Source organism: Bombyx mori, chromosome 4, assembly GCF_030269925.1.
Source record: "Bombyx mori chromosome 4, ASM3026992v2".
Taxonomy (NCBI): Eukaryota; Metazoa; Arthropoda; class Insecta; order Lepidoptera; family Bombycidae; genus Bombyx; species Bombyx mori.
In genome coordinates, this window is record NC_085110.1 from 6,613,583 (window position 1) to 6,627,429 (window position 13,847).

Consider the following 13,847-nt stretch of genomic DNA (forward strand, 5'->3'; position numbering starts at 1 on the left):
TTGTTACAAGACATTTTTATTTCATGAAATACAATAAGAAAATTAATTTTACAATACACTTAATCAACTTAATTTTTTTAAGTTGTGTATAACGCAACAATAATCGTTCGAAACCAAAAAGCTGATAATATCTATTCAAAATATGACCTTTAACATTTATAAATACATACACCATTGAACGTGATTCATTACATAAACCACGTGATTATCACAGCTTTCATTCAATTACTCTGTCATTTTTTTATGATTACATTCGAGAAATAATTTTTTTATGATTATGTTCAAGAAATAAGGCACAAGCACAACCATATTTGATAAATTGGTCCCCTATTCAAATTTGTTGATCATATTTACTAACATATTGATAAGTGGAATGTTTACAATTTTAAATTTTAAGTATGTACATAGATACTCAATATACAATTGTTCATTATTGTGCTGTCAATGGAAGACTTCATTAGTAATTAAATGCATTCAGATCTATACCAGCCACATTAACCTTAAAATGACCTTAAAAGTTTTAATCATTTAATCTACATTGATACTTCAGTTCTAAAGTAACAATACAGAAAAAGTTCTGAGATTAAGAAATTATGTATACTTATATATTTTAATAGTAGCAGAAAGTTTTCTTTAATTGTTAAGTATGGAAACAAAACTAAGCATTTCATACCAGTGAAAAAAAATTTATGTGGTAATTAAACAGCATTCTATTAGTTGCTTTTTGTCTTTTAATCACAGTCAACTTAAATCCTCCTTTTCACCCTTCAGAATTGAGTTATTGATGAAATGTTGATCAAATTTTAAATATGTATATGTTTATTATGCACCTTTAAAATAAAAACCGACCCAAGTTTACCTACAACCTGAAAACCAATACAGACTTATTTTAAATCAATGAATAGGTTTTTTCCATTTATAAGACCCAGAATACTTGAAATCATATCCAGCCAGTTTATCATCAGCTTCTTTAGGACCTCTAGATCCATAAACATATGGCACTGGCTTAATGTGATTATCTTCGAGATCTTTGAGAATAGGTGTAAATACTCGCCATGCTTCTTTTAATTCATCACTACGCACAAAATGCATTTGGGTACCAGTGAACACATCCAATATGAGCCTTTCATATGCATCAGGTACACTGGCTTCTTTGTAGCGTGCACTATAAGTGAGGTCTAGTTCTGTTTCAACTAAGTCAAATTTCATTCCTGGAGATTTAGACATCATTTTTAAGTATAAGGCTTCTCCTGGCTGGACTCTTATGACCAGTTCATTTCGTTTTGCATGTCCAGAAAATATATCACCTGGAACGTCTTTATACTGAACACGAACTTCTGCTTTTCTTTCATTCAGAGCTTTTCCACATCTTAGAATAAAGGGGACACCTTGCCATCTTGCATTGTTGATCCACAAAGTAGCAAGAGCATATGTGGGAGTTAAGGAGTCTCCAGGCACAGTTGGATCATCCAGATAACCTAATTTTTCTTCACCTTGACCTTCAGGATTACCGACATACTGCCCAATTAGAATGTCTTTTAATTCTATTGGTTGGATATGCCTCAAAACTTTCACTTTTTCATCTCTAATATCATTAGGATTTAGAGTGACAGGCTTTTCCATTGCAACTAAAGAAAGTATTTGTAGTAAATGATTTTGCATGACATCTCTTATTATGCCAAAATCATCAAAGTACCCTCCTCTACCTTCAGTTCCAAATGGTTCTTTAAATGATATAAGAACAGATGCTATATTTTCTCTATTCCAAGCTGGATTGAATATTTGATTTGCAAATCTTATGGTCATCAAGTTTTGGACCATTTCCTTACCAAGGTAATGATCAATTCTGTAGATTTGTTCTTCGATAAATAGTCCAGCTAAGTGATTACTTAATTTCTCAGAGCTGACATCATCACGTCCAAAAGGTTTCTCAATAATAACACGAGTAAAACCTTTGCTAGATGTACAGGCATTTTTTATGTTTACAGTAACATCTTCAAAGACCGTTGGAGGTACAGCTAAATAAAAAATTCTGTTTGCAATAGGGCCCTTCTCGTGATTACTGATGATTCGGTTAAGAAACTCATAATCTATTCTTCCATCATAAGATCCCGCTACATAGTTATTGGCATTCCAAAATGTCTCTAATTTTTCTTCTTCTCCTGGGCGTATTTTCATGTACTTTTGACACCTTTCTCTTACTTCGGAAACAGATTGCTTAGTACGCGCATAACCAATAAACTTGGTGTTATGCGGCAAAAGGTTGTCACGATATAAATACCAGATAGTAGGATAAATTTTTTTTCTAGCCAAGTCCCCAGACGCACCGAGGAGTACAAATGTATGCGGATAATCAAATTCAGTTTTGTTTTCCATGTTTGTTTCAATACAAGAACTTCTACAATGATGTTGGACTACTGTTTTGGTGTTTTTTTATTGTAACAATCAAACACGAGCAAGTAAATTGTAAAATTCTGCGTCAAATTACTTATTATTTTGTTAAATGTTACACTTTCTATGTGGGGAAAGTTGAAAATTTCGTTTACTGTTATTCATATAAGCACCGCAGTATATTGTACTATAGTTTATGGTTTAAAAGACAAAATATAAATTGTTCACGCTCCAACACTACACTGTTAAATGTAGCCGGGACCAATTCCACCCAATTCACTGTTGAGTGAGTACTGAGTGGCAATGTATTCCTTCAAGGTTAAAAAATCGCATAAAAACATGCTGAATAAAAATTAAAGCTAGAAACAAACTAACGAATACGACTATATACCAGTCGCAGCATAATACACTTAATATTTGAGATAGTCGCAGTAAACAGTCGCGATATCCTATTTAGTCTACGTCATAGACACTTATTATTTAAGGTTCCGTAATGCATAGTATTCTTTGCCACAAATCACATAAGTATGCTATAAGGTATTTTGTTTGTCATAATATATTGAAATGTTTGGTAATATGTAGCAAATTGCATGGACAGTGACCAATGGGTAAAAAAGCTATGAAAATTGACTATTGTCTGCCTAAGTCGTGTTGGAGATTTTGACAAGAACATCAAAACAACTGTGTCCATTCTTCTATTTTTGTTATTTTAGTATTTCTTCAGTTTAATTTAACCATTTAGCAACTGTTAATATGTGAAGGTATGAAAAAAATTAACAAACGCAGTGTATTAAATTGGTATTTCCAAAATCTCACTGAAGTCGCAATGAATTCCCAACATTTAATTGGGACATTTTTAATTTCGTATGATACAATATCGTTTCATTCTATTTCATTAAAACTCAACTTAATACAATTTAATTTCAATGAAATTCATTTCTTCTTTCTTCATTTTTCTTAAAACACATACGACGACATACCTACTGTTTACCGCATTAGACTGTCCCCAAGCTCAGAAAACTCCTAAAAGTTAGGAATGCATCAATTCGGCCTTACGATCTTTATCCCATTGAATTGAACGGGTTTTGGATGAATCGTTTGCAGTGGGACGCCAAATCTCACCTAAACGAAGCCCGTAGCACAAGGTGGGAAAATTATTTAGAAGGACCGCGCCCTCTCACTAAGCGTATTGGCGTCTAGCTAGGAGTCTCAAATCAGGAACCAAGACAACTATGCTCCCCTTCGTATCCACCTCAGGGTAACCCCCTGCTTACGATCACGATGACAAGGCTGAGCTACTGGCCGAAGCACTATACGAGCAAGTCAACCAGTGTTCGAACCACGAACCCCGAAAACACTAAGTTAGTGGACAAGAAGGTCAAGCGCAGAGATTTCCTGGCACTTTCAGACGCGTTACCCCCCACTACTGCTAATGAAGTCAAGAAAGAAATCGGGAACCATATCTTTCTCGCGGTTGCGATTCCGATGCGGTAGCAGATTCATTCGCGAAGCAGCTACTCTTGAGTTGTTAGGTCTCCTTCGGAGGCGTTGCTAGCAAACCGCACCCTTCCTGACTGAACCCGTGGTCGCCCACCTGTCCTGGAGAAACCGGAAAGGCCTGCAGGCCAGCTTATCGCCAGTTATACTTCAATCCTAAAAAACGTTAAAGCGTGATGCCGTTCAGCAGACTATGCCTTACGCTCTACCTCTCAACAAAAAACACCTATTAGATTTTTACAATTTTTTGAAATTTCATGTTGACGACCTAAGCACATTAAAATTTGTCAAGTAGCCATCGACATGCAAATTATAGAAAACTTTGAAAGTTCTAGCGGACAATATTTTGTTTGATCTTTTGATGGATATTTTGTTATTTTTGTTTTCCTTACAGGAAGATGAGCATACGGCTCACTTGATGATACCGTCGTCCATGGACTTCAATAATGCCAGGGGCGGAGCTAAGCCGCTACATACCGTATACTGTGTTACTAGTTTAACCCTGCTGTTTTCATACCAAAGTTCTTTAGTGATAAAAATGTACAAAATAAAACAGGACATTTTGTGAAAAATACATAATTCCTATAAAGAGCAAGTGCTCTAGACAGTTCTAGACATAGAAATTGCAGCGAGATTTCAAATGTTGCTAATAGTTTTTATTTTTGTAATGATCTAATTACTTAATTAAAAAAGATAATACTTAACTAAAAAACTAATGCATGAGTGATTAATAAAACATCAAGCGTATAACTACCTACAGACGCAATTTGAAGTACCCGGCTTATTGGAATTGATTTGCAAGGTATTGACTAGACTTTAGTCAATAACGAAATGCTTTATACACTGGAGCTTAATTCGTGGGTTGCATACCACTGACCCATCGACTGAGAGGTGCGACTGGAAGTCACTTCTAAGTTGCATCGTCAGTGTATTTTTAGCTTTAGTGATGACAAAAATTGACAATGATGACATTAGCTTCACATTGAAAAGTAAACAAAATTTGTCGTTCAAAAATATAGACTTCACTTCCATGGAAAACTTTCAGGGTGAGTTTTTGTTGATTATTTTATAGTGAAGACGTATTGATGTTTTTTTTATGAAAAAATAAATAACTTTAAAATTCAAACTGTGGGGCTACCATTGAAAGGTTTAGTTTTTGAACGACATATTCCTGACGTGACGCGTTGTTTAATGTCACTTAAGTGATTTTTTTAATTAAATTTAGGTGAAATTAGTGTATGTTCCATAAATTAAACGTCTAAGAACCTTTTAGATATCGTGATAATAAACCTAAGTAAAACAGTGTCACATGTAGAATGCAAAGAATATTCGTGTAGTAGGGAGGTGTATAATTTCATTTATAGGTATATTTAGTTCAACGACCTTGTTGCTGACAGGTTCATCGTTAGCAACTGAACTGTTCTATGAAAGTGGCTTTATAGTGAACGTTAGATAAATTATACCAAACGATGGAGCCCTCAAGAGAATCAGGTAAGAAGAACAGCAACATGATATTATCTTATATTTAAGATATTACTAACTTGTTTGGTTAGGGTTATAAAAATGATAAAATTTAGCTATTACACCGCCCAGGCCTTATTTTAAAAGATAAACAAAGAGTTCTTCTTAACATCGCACCTTTTCAGAAACAGATTTTATTAATTAAAATGACCACAAATAATGATAAGATGTTTTAATTGACTACATTCAAAGTAGAGCAAATGCATAAAATAACATAGGTGCCCAAAATTTTGAATCCAAACAAATTCTACAACTAAAAAATATAACCAAGAGTATAATATAAACTAAGTTCTCATAATAGAAACACTGCAACAAATATTTTTCTGAACCATTTCACTCTGGAAGAACCCAAATCTATACTTTGTTCCATTAAGTGTTTTTGATAGCTGATGTCATTATTTAATTCAATTGCAAGACTTAAGAACTTAAATGAATATTAATTGTAACGCATGTGATAATAAACATAATTAAGTTACTAATCATTTAATATTTGTGTTTTAATTAATTAATTTTAGAAAACGATACTCATTTAATTAGACTAAAAATGTGATGATTATTTACACTAATTTTTAATTGCTGATTACTGAAATTTATTGCAAAAAAAGACATGAGCAAAGTTGAAAAGTAAAATAAAATCTATCATACATATTAAATATGTAGTATATTTGTTATAATAACAAGACAAAAAGTATTTTCAGTGATAAATATTAGACAAAAAATATAAAGTGCAGTAAGCACAACACATTAGAATTTTTTACACTTTCAACTTTAAAAAGAGAATTTTCTCTTACCTGCTTACCAACTCAATAATGTAAATAAATAATTTAGATAATCATTAATTTTAATAAATTATCTAGACTATATACTAAAGGAGTTTTGTTTCCTTCTAACTTTAGCTAACCATTTTTTTAAATTTATCTTTATAACCAGCTGCTCCTTCAGTAGTGCTGTTTACTTTTAATTTATGTTTTTTTGCATAGATGGCGCTGTTATGCGCTTCCAATAAATCGCCATAGATGGCGTCACAAGGTTGCATTTGTAAATGTTAAATGCCTGATGTCTAGGGATAGTTTTTTTTTTCCCTATCTAGCCGAGAGCCTTGATAAGCTATTTCAGCGTAATCTTAACTAGTAAGTGAGCTCACGGGGCTCAAACCTGACAATGTTGCTAACACGAACCCTAGCAAGAACCATGCTTCGCAGAAGCTACCACCGGATCGGAAACGCGACCCACTGAGAAGATCCGGCGAGAAACTCAGTGGGCTGTGTCTGAGGGCTTATTTACTCGTCGAGCCCTTCGTCGCGAGCGACGGGTTCGACGAGAACGATGACCGGTGCTTGAGGTACCTAAAAGCACCGTTAGTGGATCGGGAGGATCCGAAATGACGTGTTTGGGGAGACGTCGACTGCTTTCCATTCTGTCTGCAGGATCGGAAATGTAGATACCGGCGGCCACGATGAGAGGGTTCTTGTGTCGTGCCGCTTTATCGAAGTGGTAAGGACAGAATTTAAGAGGCTAGCGCATTTAATCGGTGGTAGTAGTGTTTCTTAGTGTTTCCTCGAGCTAGCACTGTTTCCCCATGACCTCATTACGGCACCACGTTGGGTTTCGGCTAAACTGAAATCCGGGGAGCCGTGCATTCTCTTTACACTGACTTTTTTTTCTACCATCAACGCACCCGTGTGCTTGTGCGAGTTTTTTAACTTCTCGATCGCGTAAAAGTTAACTCAAACGGGTATAGATTTGGAACAGCGTCCCTACGTTTGCCGCTATGAGATTGTGACTTAAAATAAAGGTGTGAGTTAAAATAAAAAAGATAAAATACGGACGGAAAGCATTTATACTTCATTATTTTTCTATACAAATATTATAAAGAGGAAATATTTGTTTGTTTGTTTGTATTGAATAGACTCCGAAACCACTGAACTTATTTGAAAAATTCTTTCACTGTTTGGAAGCTACACTATTCCCGAGTGACATAGGCTATAATCTATTTTGCAAAAAAATTGGGATCTTTATTAAAACTTCAATAATATAACCCAAGGTGTAAAAAAATTACCTAAAATGTTCTTTACATCACGTGCCCTGCGAAAACTATTGATGATAGAATAAAATAATGTACCACGACTTTCTAGAACACATTATTAATTACAAAAGGCGTTGCGACAGCATATTATGTCTAACTATTGTAATTGTGCCGCAATAAGTGTTCTTTTATTTAAAAAAATAAAATAACGTCAAATATCGTTGAAATTTTTGTTAAAGACCCGAGCAGGGCCGGAGCGTGCCGCTATTATTGATAAAAAGCTACATTACCTTTAATATTACTTTTAAAGAAACGAGGTTCACTTTTGCACAAAAATACCATTTTGTATAATAATATATTGTCGTCGAACACCAGCTTTATGCGATTACCTTTTTTGCCCTACCTAATCGTTGGTAACCTAAGCGGCTATGCTATGTGCGGTTGGGACGACTACCACGTCATTGCTTAGATGGGTGGACGAGCTCACAGCCCACCTGATGTTAAGTGGTTACTGGAGTCCATAGACATCTACTAAGGTCTCAGTATAGTTTGAACGGCTGCCCCACCCTTCAAACCGAAACGCATTACTGCTTCACGGCAGAAATAGGCAGGGTGGTGGTACCTACCCGCGCGGACTCACAAGTGGTCCCTACTACCAGTAATGAAATCGATTTACATCATACTAACGTCGAAACTGGACTGCACCCCGCTGAAATAGCCTCTCAAGGCTCTCAAGGCTCAAGCATAGGTAGGAAAAAAAAAGGACTGCCCAATAATTGTTTTTGGAGCAGAAACTGTCTGGGTGGCTGTACCTTCCTGGGCCAATGAACTAATGTATGAGTATAGTTATCCTGCACTTGCTTAAATAAACATAGATTTTGAACAGCCTACTTCTTTGACTCTATGCCATGGAAGAGAAGCGGTTGTCATGTTAAAGCTTAGAAAATATATTTCTACAGCAATGAGGCTATGCCGTCTTGTAAATATGTAAAGTTTATTATTTAAAAAAATCATTATTTTTGTAATTCCAAATTTAACGCCGGTGAATGCACGAGATTGTTCTAGTTTATTATCATCGCTTCCTCACGTTTGAAATTCTGTAAACATTCCGAAAATCAACCCGAGTCAGTCTACCGAAAGCTCGCTAAAAAAAAAAGCCAAGAAGCGATCTAGTGATTCGTGACGTCAACGACGACATTGATTCCAATGCAGCGCTAAACTACTGCAGTGCTCATCACATGTGCTGCTATAAACTGTCACTTAATTGAATTAGTTATGACCTCTGTCGCTTGTTAACGTCTGCTTCAGTGTGTATGGTTATGATGCAAAGGTTGGCGAAATAAAACCGTATTTATTCTAAGATCTAAAATAAATATTAGAAAGTCAAATTATGGTGGTAGGACTTCTTGTGAGTCCGCGCGGGTAGGTACCACCACCCTGCCTATTTCTGCCGTGAAGCAGTAATGCGTTTCGGTTTGAAGGGCGGGGCAGCCGTTGTAACTATATTTGAGACCTTAGAACTTATATCTCAAGGTGGGTGGCGCATTTACGTTGAAGAAGTCTATGGGCTCCAGTAACCACTTAACACCAGGTGGGCTGTGAGCTAGTCCACCCATCTAAGCAATAAAAAAGAAGGTCCAAGCTATATTGCGGTGAGTCGAATTATTAGTGGTATTTTAATATGTTTTACCAAACTGGTACGCGGCAGAATGGAGGTGACAACAATAATCACAACACTAATAAATAAATGTCATTGCTCGTGATTGTAAATGCAGCTCTTGTAGTTTATCTATATAAAAATAGTAGAGATTAAATCTAAAATATGATAAGAGATATTTTCAAGAAATAAATAAATATAAAACTGGAAACAAACTACGCACGGTCATCCGGCCCCAAAATTAGGATTCCGCGTGTTATGATTACCAGGAGACTGACGTACATACTTATATGTTTTTATTTTATTTTTTTATTGCTTAGATGAGTGGACGAGCTCACAGCCCACCTGGTGTTAAGTGGTTACTGGAGCCCATAGACATCTACAACGTAAATGCGCCACCCACCTTGAGATATAAGTTCTAAGGTTTCAATTATAGTTACAACGGCTGCCCCACGCTTCAAACCGAAACGCATTACTGCTTCACGGCAGCAATAGGCAGGGTGGTGGTACCTACCCGTGCGGACTCACAAGAGGTCCTACCACCAGTAATTACGCAAATTATAATTTTGCGGGTTTCATTTTTATTACACGATGTTATTCCTTCACCATGGAAATCGATCGTGAACATTTGTTGAGTACGTATTTCATTAGAAAAATTGGTACTCGCCTGCGGGATTCGAACACGTCTTATCCGTTAGGCCACGACGACTTCAAAATATATACGTGTATAGATAATAAACACCCAGACGAATAATACACAAACCTGTTGATCACACGAATGTTGGTCCGATGGTCGAACCCACGACCCTCGCTGCAACAGTCAGAGCCGTTAACTCACCACTGACTCAGTTAAAATATTGTCTTCTTCAAATAACCTTTAGTTAAATTAGGTGGAACAGAACAAATCAGCCTTCTATACTAGACACGCAGCGCGACATCCATTTCAGTAACTCAACTCCGGCACTCGGCTCAACAGCAGTCGCATTCACAGGGGTCCATCAAGGCGCCAGGTCTATTACATGTCTTTTCTAAATCATCTAATCATGCCGCTGAAGCCACCTCCACTCGAACAATCACCTTGAATGTCATTCAAAATATAGCTCATATTCATATATCTTATACATTTGTGTACATGAAATGTCCAGTATATCTCAAGATTATAGTTTAAGTATTAGAGATCAATTAGTTGCCATATGCTGTTAGACGAACCCTTTGATAATAGAATAAGAAGATTATGGCAAGGCTAGGACGTTACATCTACATGAGGCACGGTGAAGCGCTTTGCAGAAATTATCAGCTTAATGAGTTTGAAGACCGTCGGCAAAAATCATTTTGCAGGAGTTACAGTTTAGGTGTAGTTGAGTCACTCCAGAAATATGCAATATATGGAAAACGTTTTTAAATCAGATTACGATGTTGAAATGCAAAGCGCGCTTTGAATAAGAGCCCAAAATGAAATTTAAGATATTTAATGGAAAGCAATTAAGAATCAAGAAACAAATTGGAATCGAATTAGTAAAGTGGAGACCGTGATTGTCCTGTGCTTATCTACAGCAATGAAAAATGTTTTTAGTAAAGTATTGACTAAATACCTACTCTATTCTCAATAGGGTAATCAGAATCGATTTAAAGGTGGAAGTGCTGAAGGAGCCTGTGTCTGGTGTGTGATAATACGCGATGGGTCACATTACATATACTGCATAGGCATAGCACGTGTGATACGATGGGACAGGCATCGCGGGCGGATGGCAGGGTGAGGGGTGCGCAGTCGTGTGCAGTGGACCACTCGACGTCGCACAAGGTCAAGGAGAATGATTAACAACGAAAATACAGCAAAACAAACGGTGGCGTCGAGGGGTACGAGCGGGGAGGCGGCGCGGCAGTCACAGCAGCGACGCCACCCGTATCGGCCGTGAGTCTGGCGCCGCTCGCGACTAACTCTAAAATCGATGCACGATTCGCAACCGGCGTTCAACATCAAGCAGCTATCGTAATTCCACGTAATAATCATTAGAAAGTGACGTCACAATAAGTCTTGTAAACAAAAAAAAAATGTAGTCTTAAAACCGTTCCGATTTTGCTAGGGTTGTCAGTCAGATTCCGTCAGGCAAAATAAATGTGAAATTTTAAGTATCACGTGGATAATTTCAAATGAAACGTATACTGGAGGATGTTTTTATATGTACATGATATACTTGATTGCAAACACTTAACAGTAATAGAGCCATAGCTATTTTACAAAGTGACTTAAATAAAGTGGAAAGTTTCTTTCTTAATCTAGTTAATCTGGTCATAGGTATTGTCTATTTGCCATATTTGTAAATTCGCAGTGCTGTGATTTAACCCAAACTTAGAATAACCAATAAAAATCTTAAGAAAAGCCAATTTCATTAAAAATTCACATTCATAAAGATAAATTGATATCTCCATTCCGATAAAATTTGATAACTTCCAAAAATAAAGCAAAGTAAGGTTGAATTGTGTAAGTAGAATCATAATTACGGACTTCTAGCTCAACATGACTGATATATACATATATATGCAACGTACTAAAGTTGTAATGCCCTTATGTCTTATCTGACACGAGCTATGAAGAACACAGCAAGGTTGCAAGTGTATTGACTCTAGTGTTTTGAATAAGCTTATCACTGCGTTCTATTGCTCTAGTCTCTTAGTTCCATTCATGTGTTCTCTATTTCATTCGTTTGTTATTTTCCAATTTCATCATTTTGACGTCAATGTGATGTAACCGAGCTTCAAAAGCGTGCCAAAGGAGAACCACGGCGAGATGAGAAGATTTGAGACCCATGACTCCGCTATAGTTGCGACGCAATTGTTATACTCGTTCGATTTTGCGTGGTTCCCATAATTCGATCGCAATGTCCATTATTCAAATTGGTTTTTTTTTTTTTTTTTTTTTTTTTTTTATGATTGAAAGTTTACTGGTGGCCCGAAGGCCTTTCCAGTTTCACCAGGACAGGTGGGCGAGCGAGGCTCAGCCAAGAGGGGTGGGATTTGCTAACAACTGCCCGAGCGCCTCCGAAGGAGACCTAACAACTCAAGAGCAATTGTTTCGCGAATGAATCTACTACCGGATCGGAATCGCGACCCGCTGAGAAGATCCGGCGAGCTCAGCGGGCTGATGCATGGGTTAGGTTGCACGTCGACCTCTTTGTCGAGTTCGACGAGTACGGTTACCAGGGTCCCTAAGCCTGCCCCTAGTATTAGAGCTGAAGGCATCTAATGCAAAGGTTATTGGATCTGATGGATCCGTAAGGACGTGTCTAGGGCGTCGACGGTGACTGGCTCCTGCATGATCAGGATTCGGGGAGTAGTCAGCGGCGGCAACGATAAGGCGATTATCATGACGCATAGCCTTATCGAAGTATCGTTCCGACGCTGACTTCATGTATTTCCGAATTGATTCGAGGCCCAGGTCGTCGTGTAGGTCAACGTTCCTCACGAACCACGGAGCTCCGACGGCTAACCTGCAAAAGCGGGATTGTAGAGATTGAAGGGTGTCTATGTGTGTGCGGGCCGCGTGAGCGAACACCACACTCGCGTAAGTCATGACGGGCCTTATGCAAGTTTTGTAAAGTGTCACCTTGTTCCGAAGGGACATTTTACTCCGCTTACAGATCATGGGGTAGAGTCTACCGAGAATAAACGCGGCACGGTCACGGACTGATTTTATATGCGGGCGGAATGTCATCGTTGCATCCAGGGTAACGCCCAGGTACTTGACCTTCCTAGTCCAGGGTATGGGTTGTCTAAAGAGAGTAATCGGGGGTGTGAGATTCCTCCTCCTAATCCGGGAGGAAATCCGTGTGGAGCTTCCCCTCTGAAATAGCACCGCAGTACTTTTCGCTGGGTTGATGTCTATGCGCCATTTTCGGAACCACTGTCCTAGGGCTAGGGCTGCGCTCTGAAGCTTCTTCGCGATTAGGGACTTATTTCTACTAGAATAGTAAACAGTCGTGTCGTCGGCGAATAAAGCTAAATGGGTCGGCGGCGACCGGGGAATATCGTTGACGAATAAGCTAAATAGGAGGGGTGAGAGAACAGAGCCTTGCGGGACTCCAGCTGTGAGAGGTCGTGGGGAGGAGCGGGTTCCCTCGACTCGATATCGAAAAGAGCGGTTCGACAAGAAGTCCCGTATGATGAGCACGAGACTATCCGGCACGCCCATGTTGAATAGTTTGAAAATCAAACCATTGTGCCAGACTTTGTCGAACGCTTTTGCGACATCGAAGAAGAGAGCTCCCGTGTATAACGGTTTTGGTCGATTAAGCCCCACAAGAATGTGCTCCGTGAGGCGGTGCACCTGTTGAACGCATGAGTGATTTGTACGGAATCCGAATTGTTCATCGATGAGAATGCCCTTGGATGAGATGAAGTCTCTGAGGCGTTTGTAGAGCAGACGCTCATACAGTTTGCCTAGAGACATGAGGAGGCTAATCGGGCGGTAGCTCGTCGGATGATTTTTTGGTTTACCGGGTTTATGTATGCCGATAACGTCCGCTTCTTTCCACACCGCGGGAAAGATACAGTTCGCCATAGCGGCATTGAAAATAGATGCCAACATCACGATGAGTTGGACGGGTAGAAGTTTAATAACGCGGTTAGATATACCGTCGGAACCGGGAGCCTTGCGAGGACGTAGGTCTTTGATCAAGTCTTTAACTTCCATCGGGGTGACGGGTGGTAACGCATCCGATGGTGGCAAGGAGGCTCTGCGTTCTACCTCACTGTCTA

The 13,847-nt window shown here is 38.4% G+C and overlaps 2 protein-coding genes across 14 annotated transcripts in view; one reads left to right on the forward strand and one right to left on the reverse strand.

Moving 5' to 3' along the window:
* On the reverse strand, positions 1-2,805 carry LOC101746394 (glucose-6-phosphate 1-dehydrogenase). Its single transcript, XM_004929180.5, has one exon. The coding sequence runs from the start codon at positions 2,374-2,376 to the stop codon at positions 895-897; it is 1,482 nt and encodes a 493-aa protein (XP_004929237.1). The 5' UTR covers positions 2,377-2,805; the 3' UTR covers positions 1-894.
* Positions 2,806-5,044: 2,239 nt separating this feature from the next.
* USP (RXR type hormone receptor) overlaps positions 5,045-13,847 on the forward strand; it is a 64,402-nt gene continuing 55,599 nt past the window's right edge. For 2 of the 13 annotated variants that reach the window (XM_062677084.1, XM_062677088.1), the window contains exon 1: positions 10,976-11,109. Coding sequence is in view for 1 of the 13 variants with exons in the window: in XM_012692863.3 (XP_012548317.1) it covers positions 5,358-5,379 (22 nt within the window). In the remaining 12 variants the exon portion in view is untranslated. 13 annotated transcript variants of the gene reach the window in all.

Coding starts and splice junctions, on each gene's coding strand:
- LOC101746394 (XM_004929180.5), bottom strand. CDS start 2,376: ATGGAAAACAAAACTGAATTTGATTATCCGCATACATTTGTACTCCTC.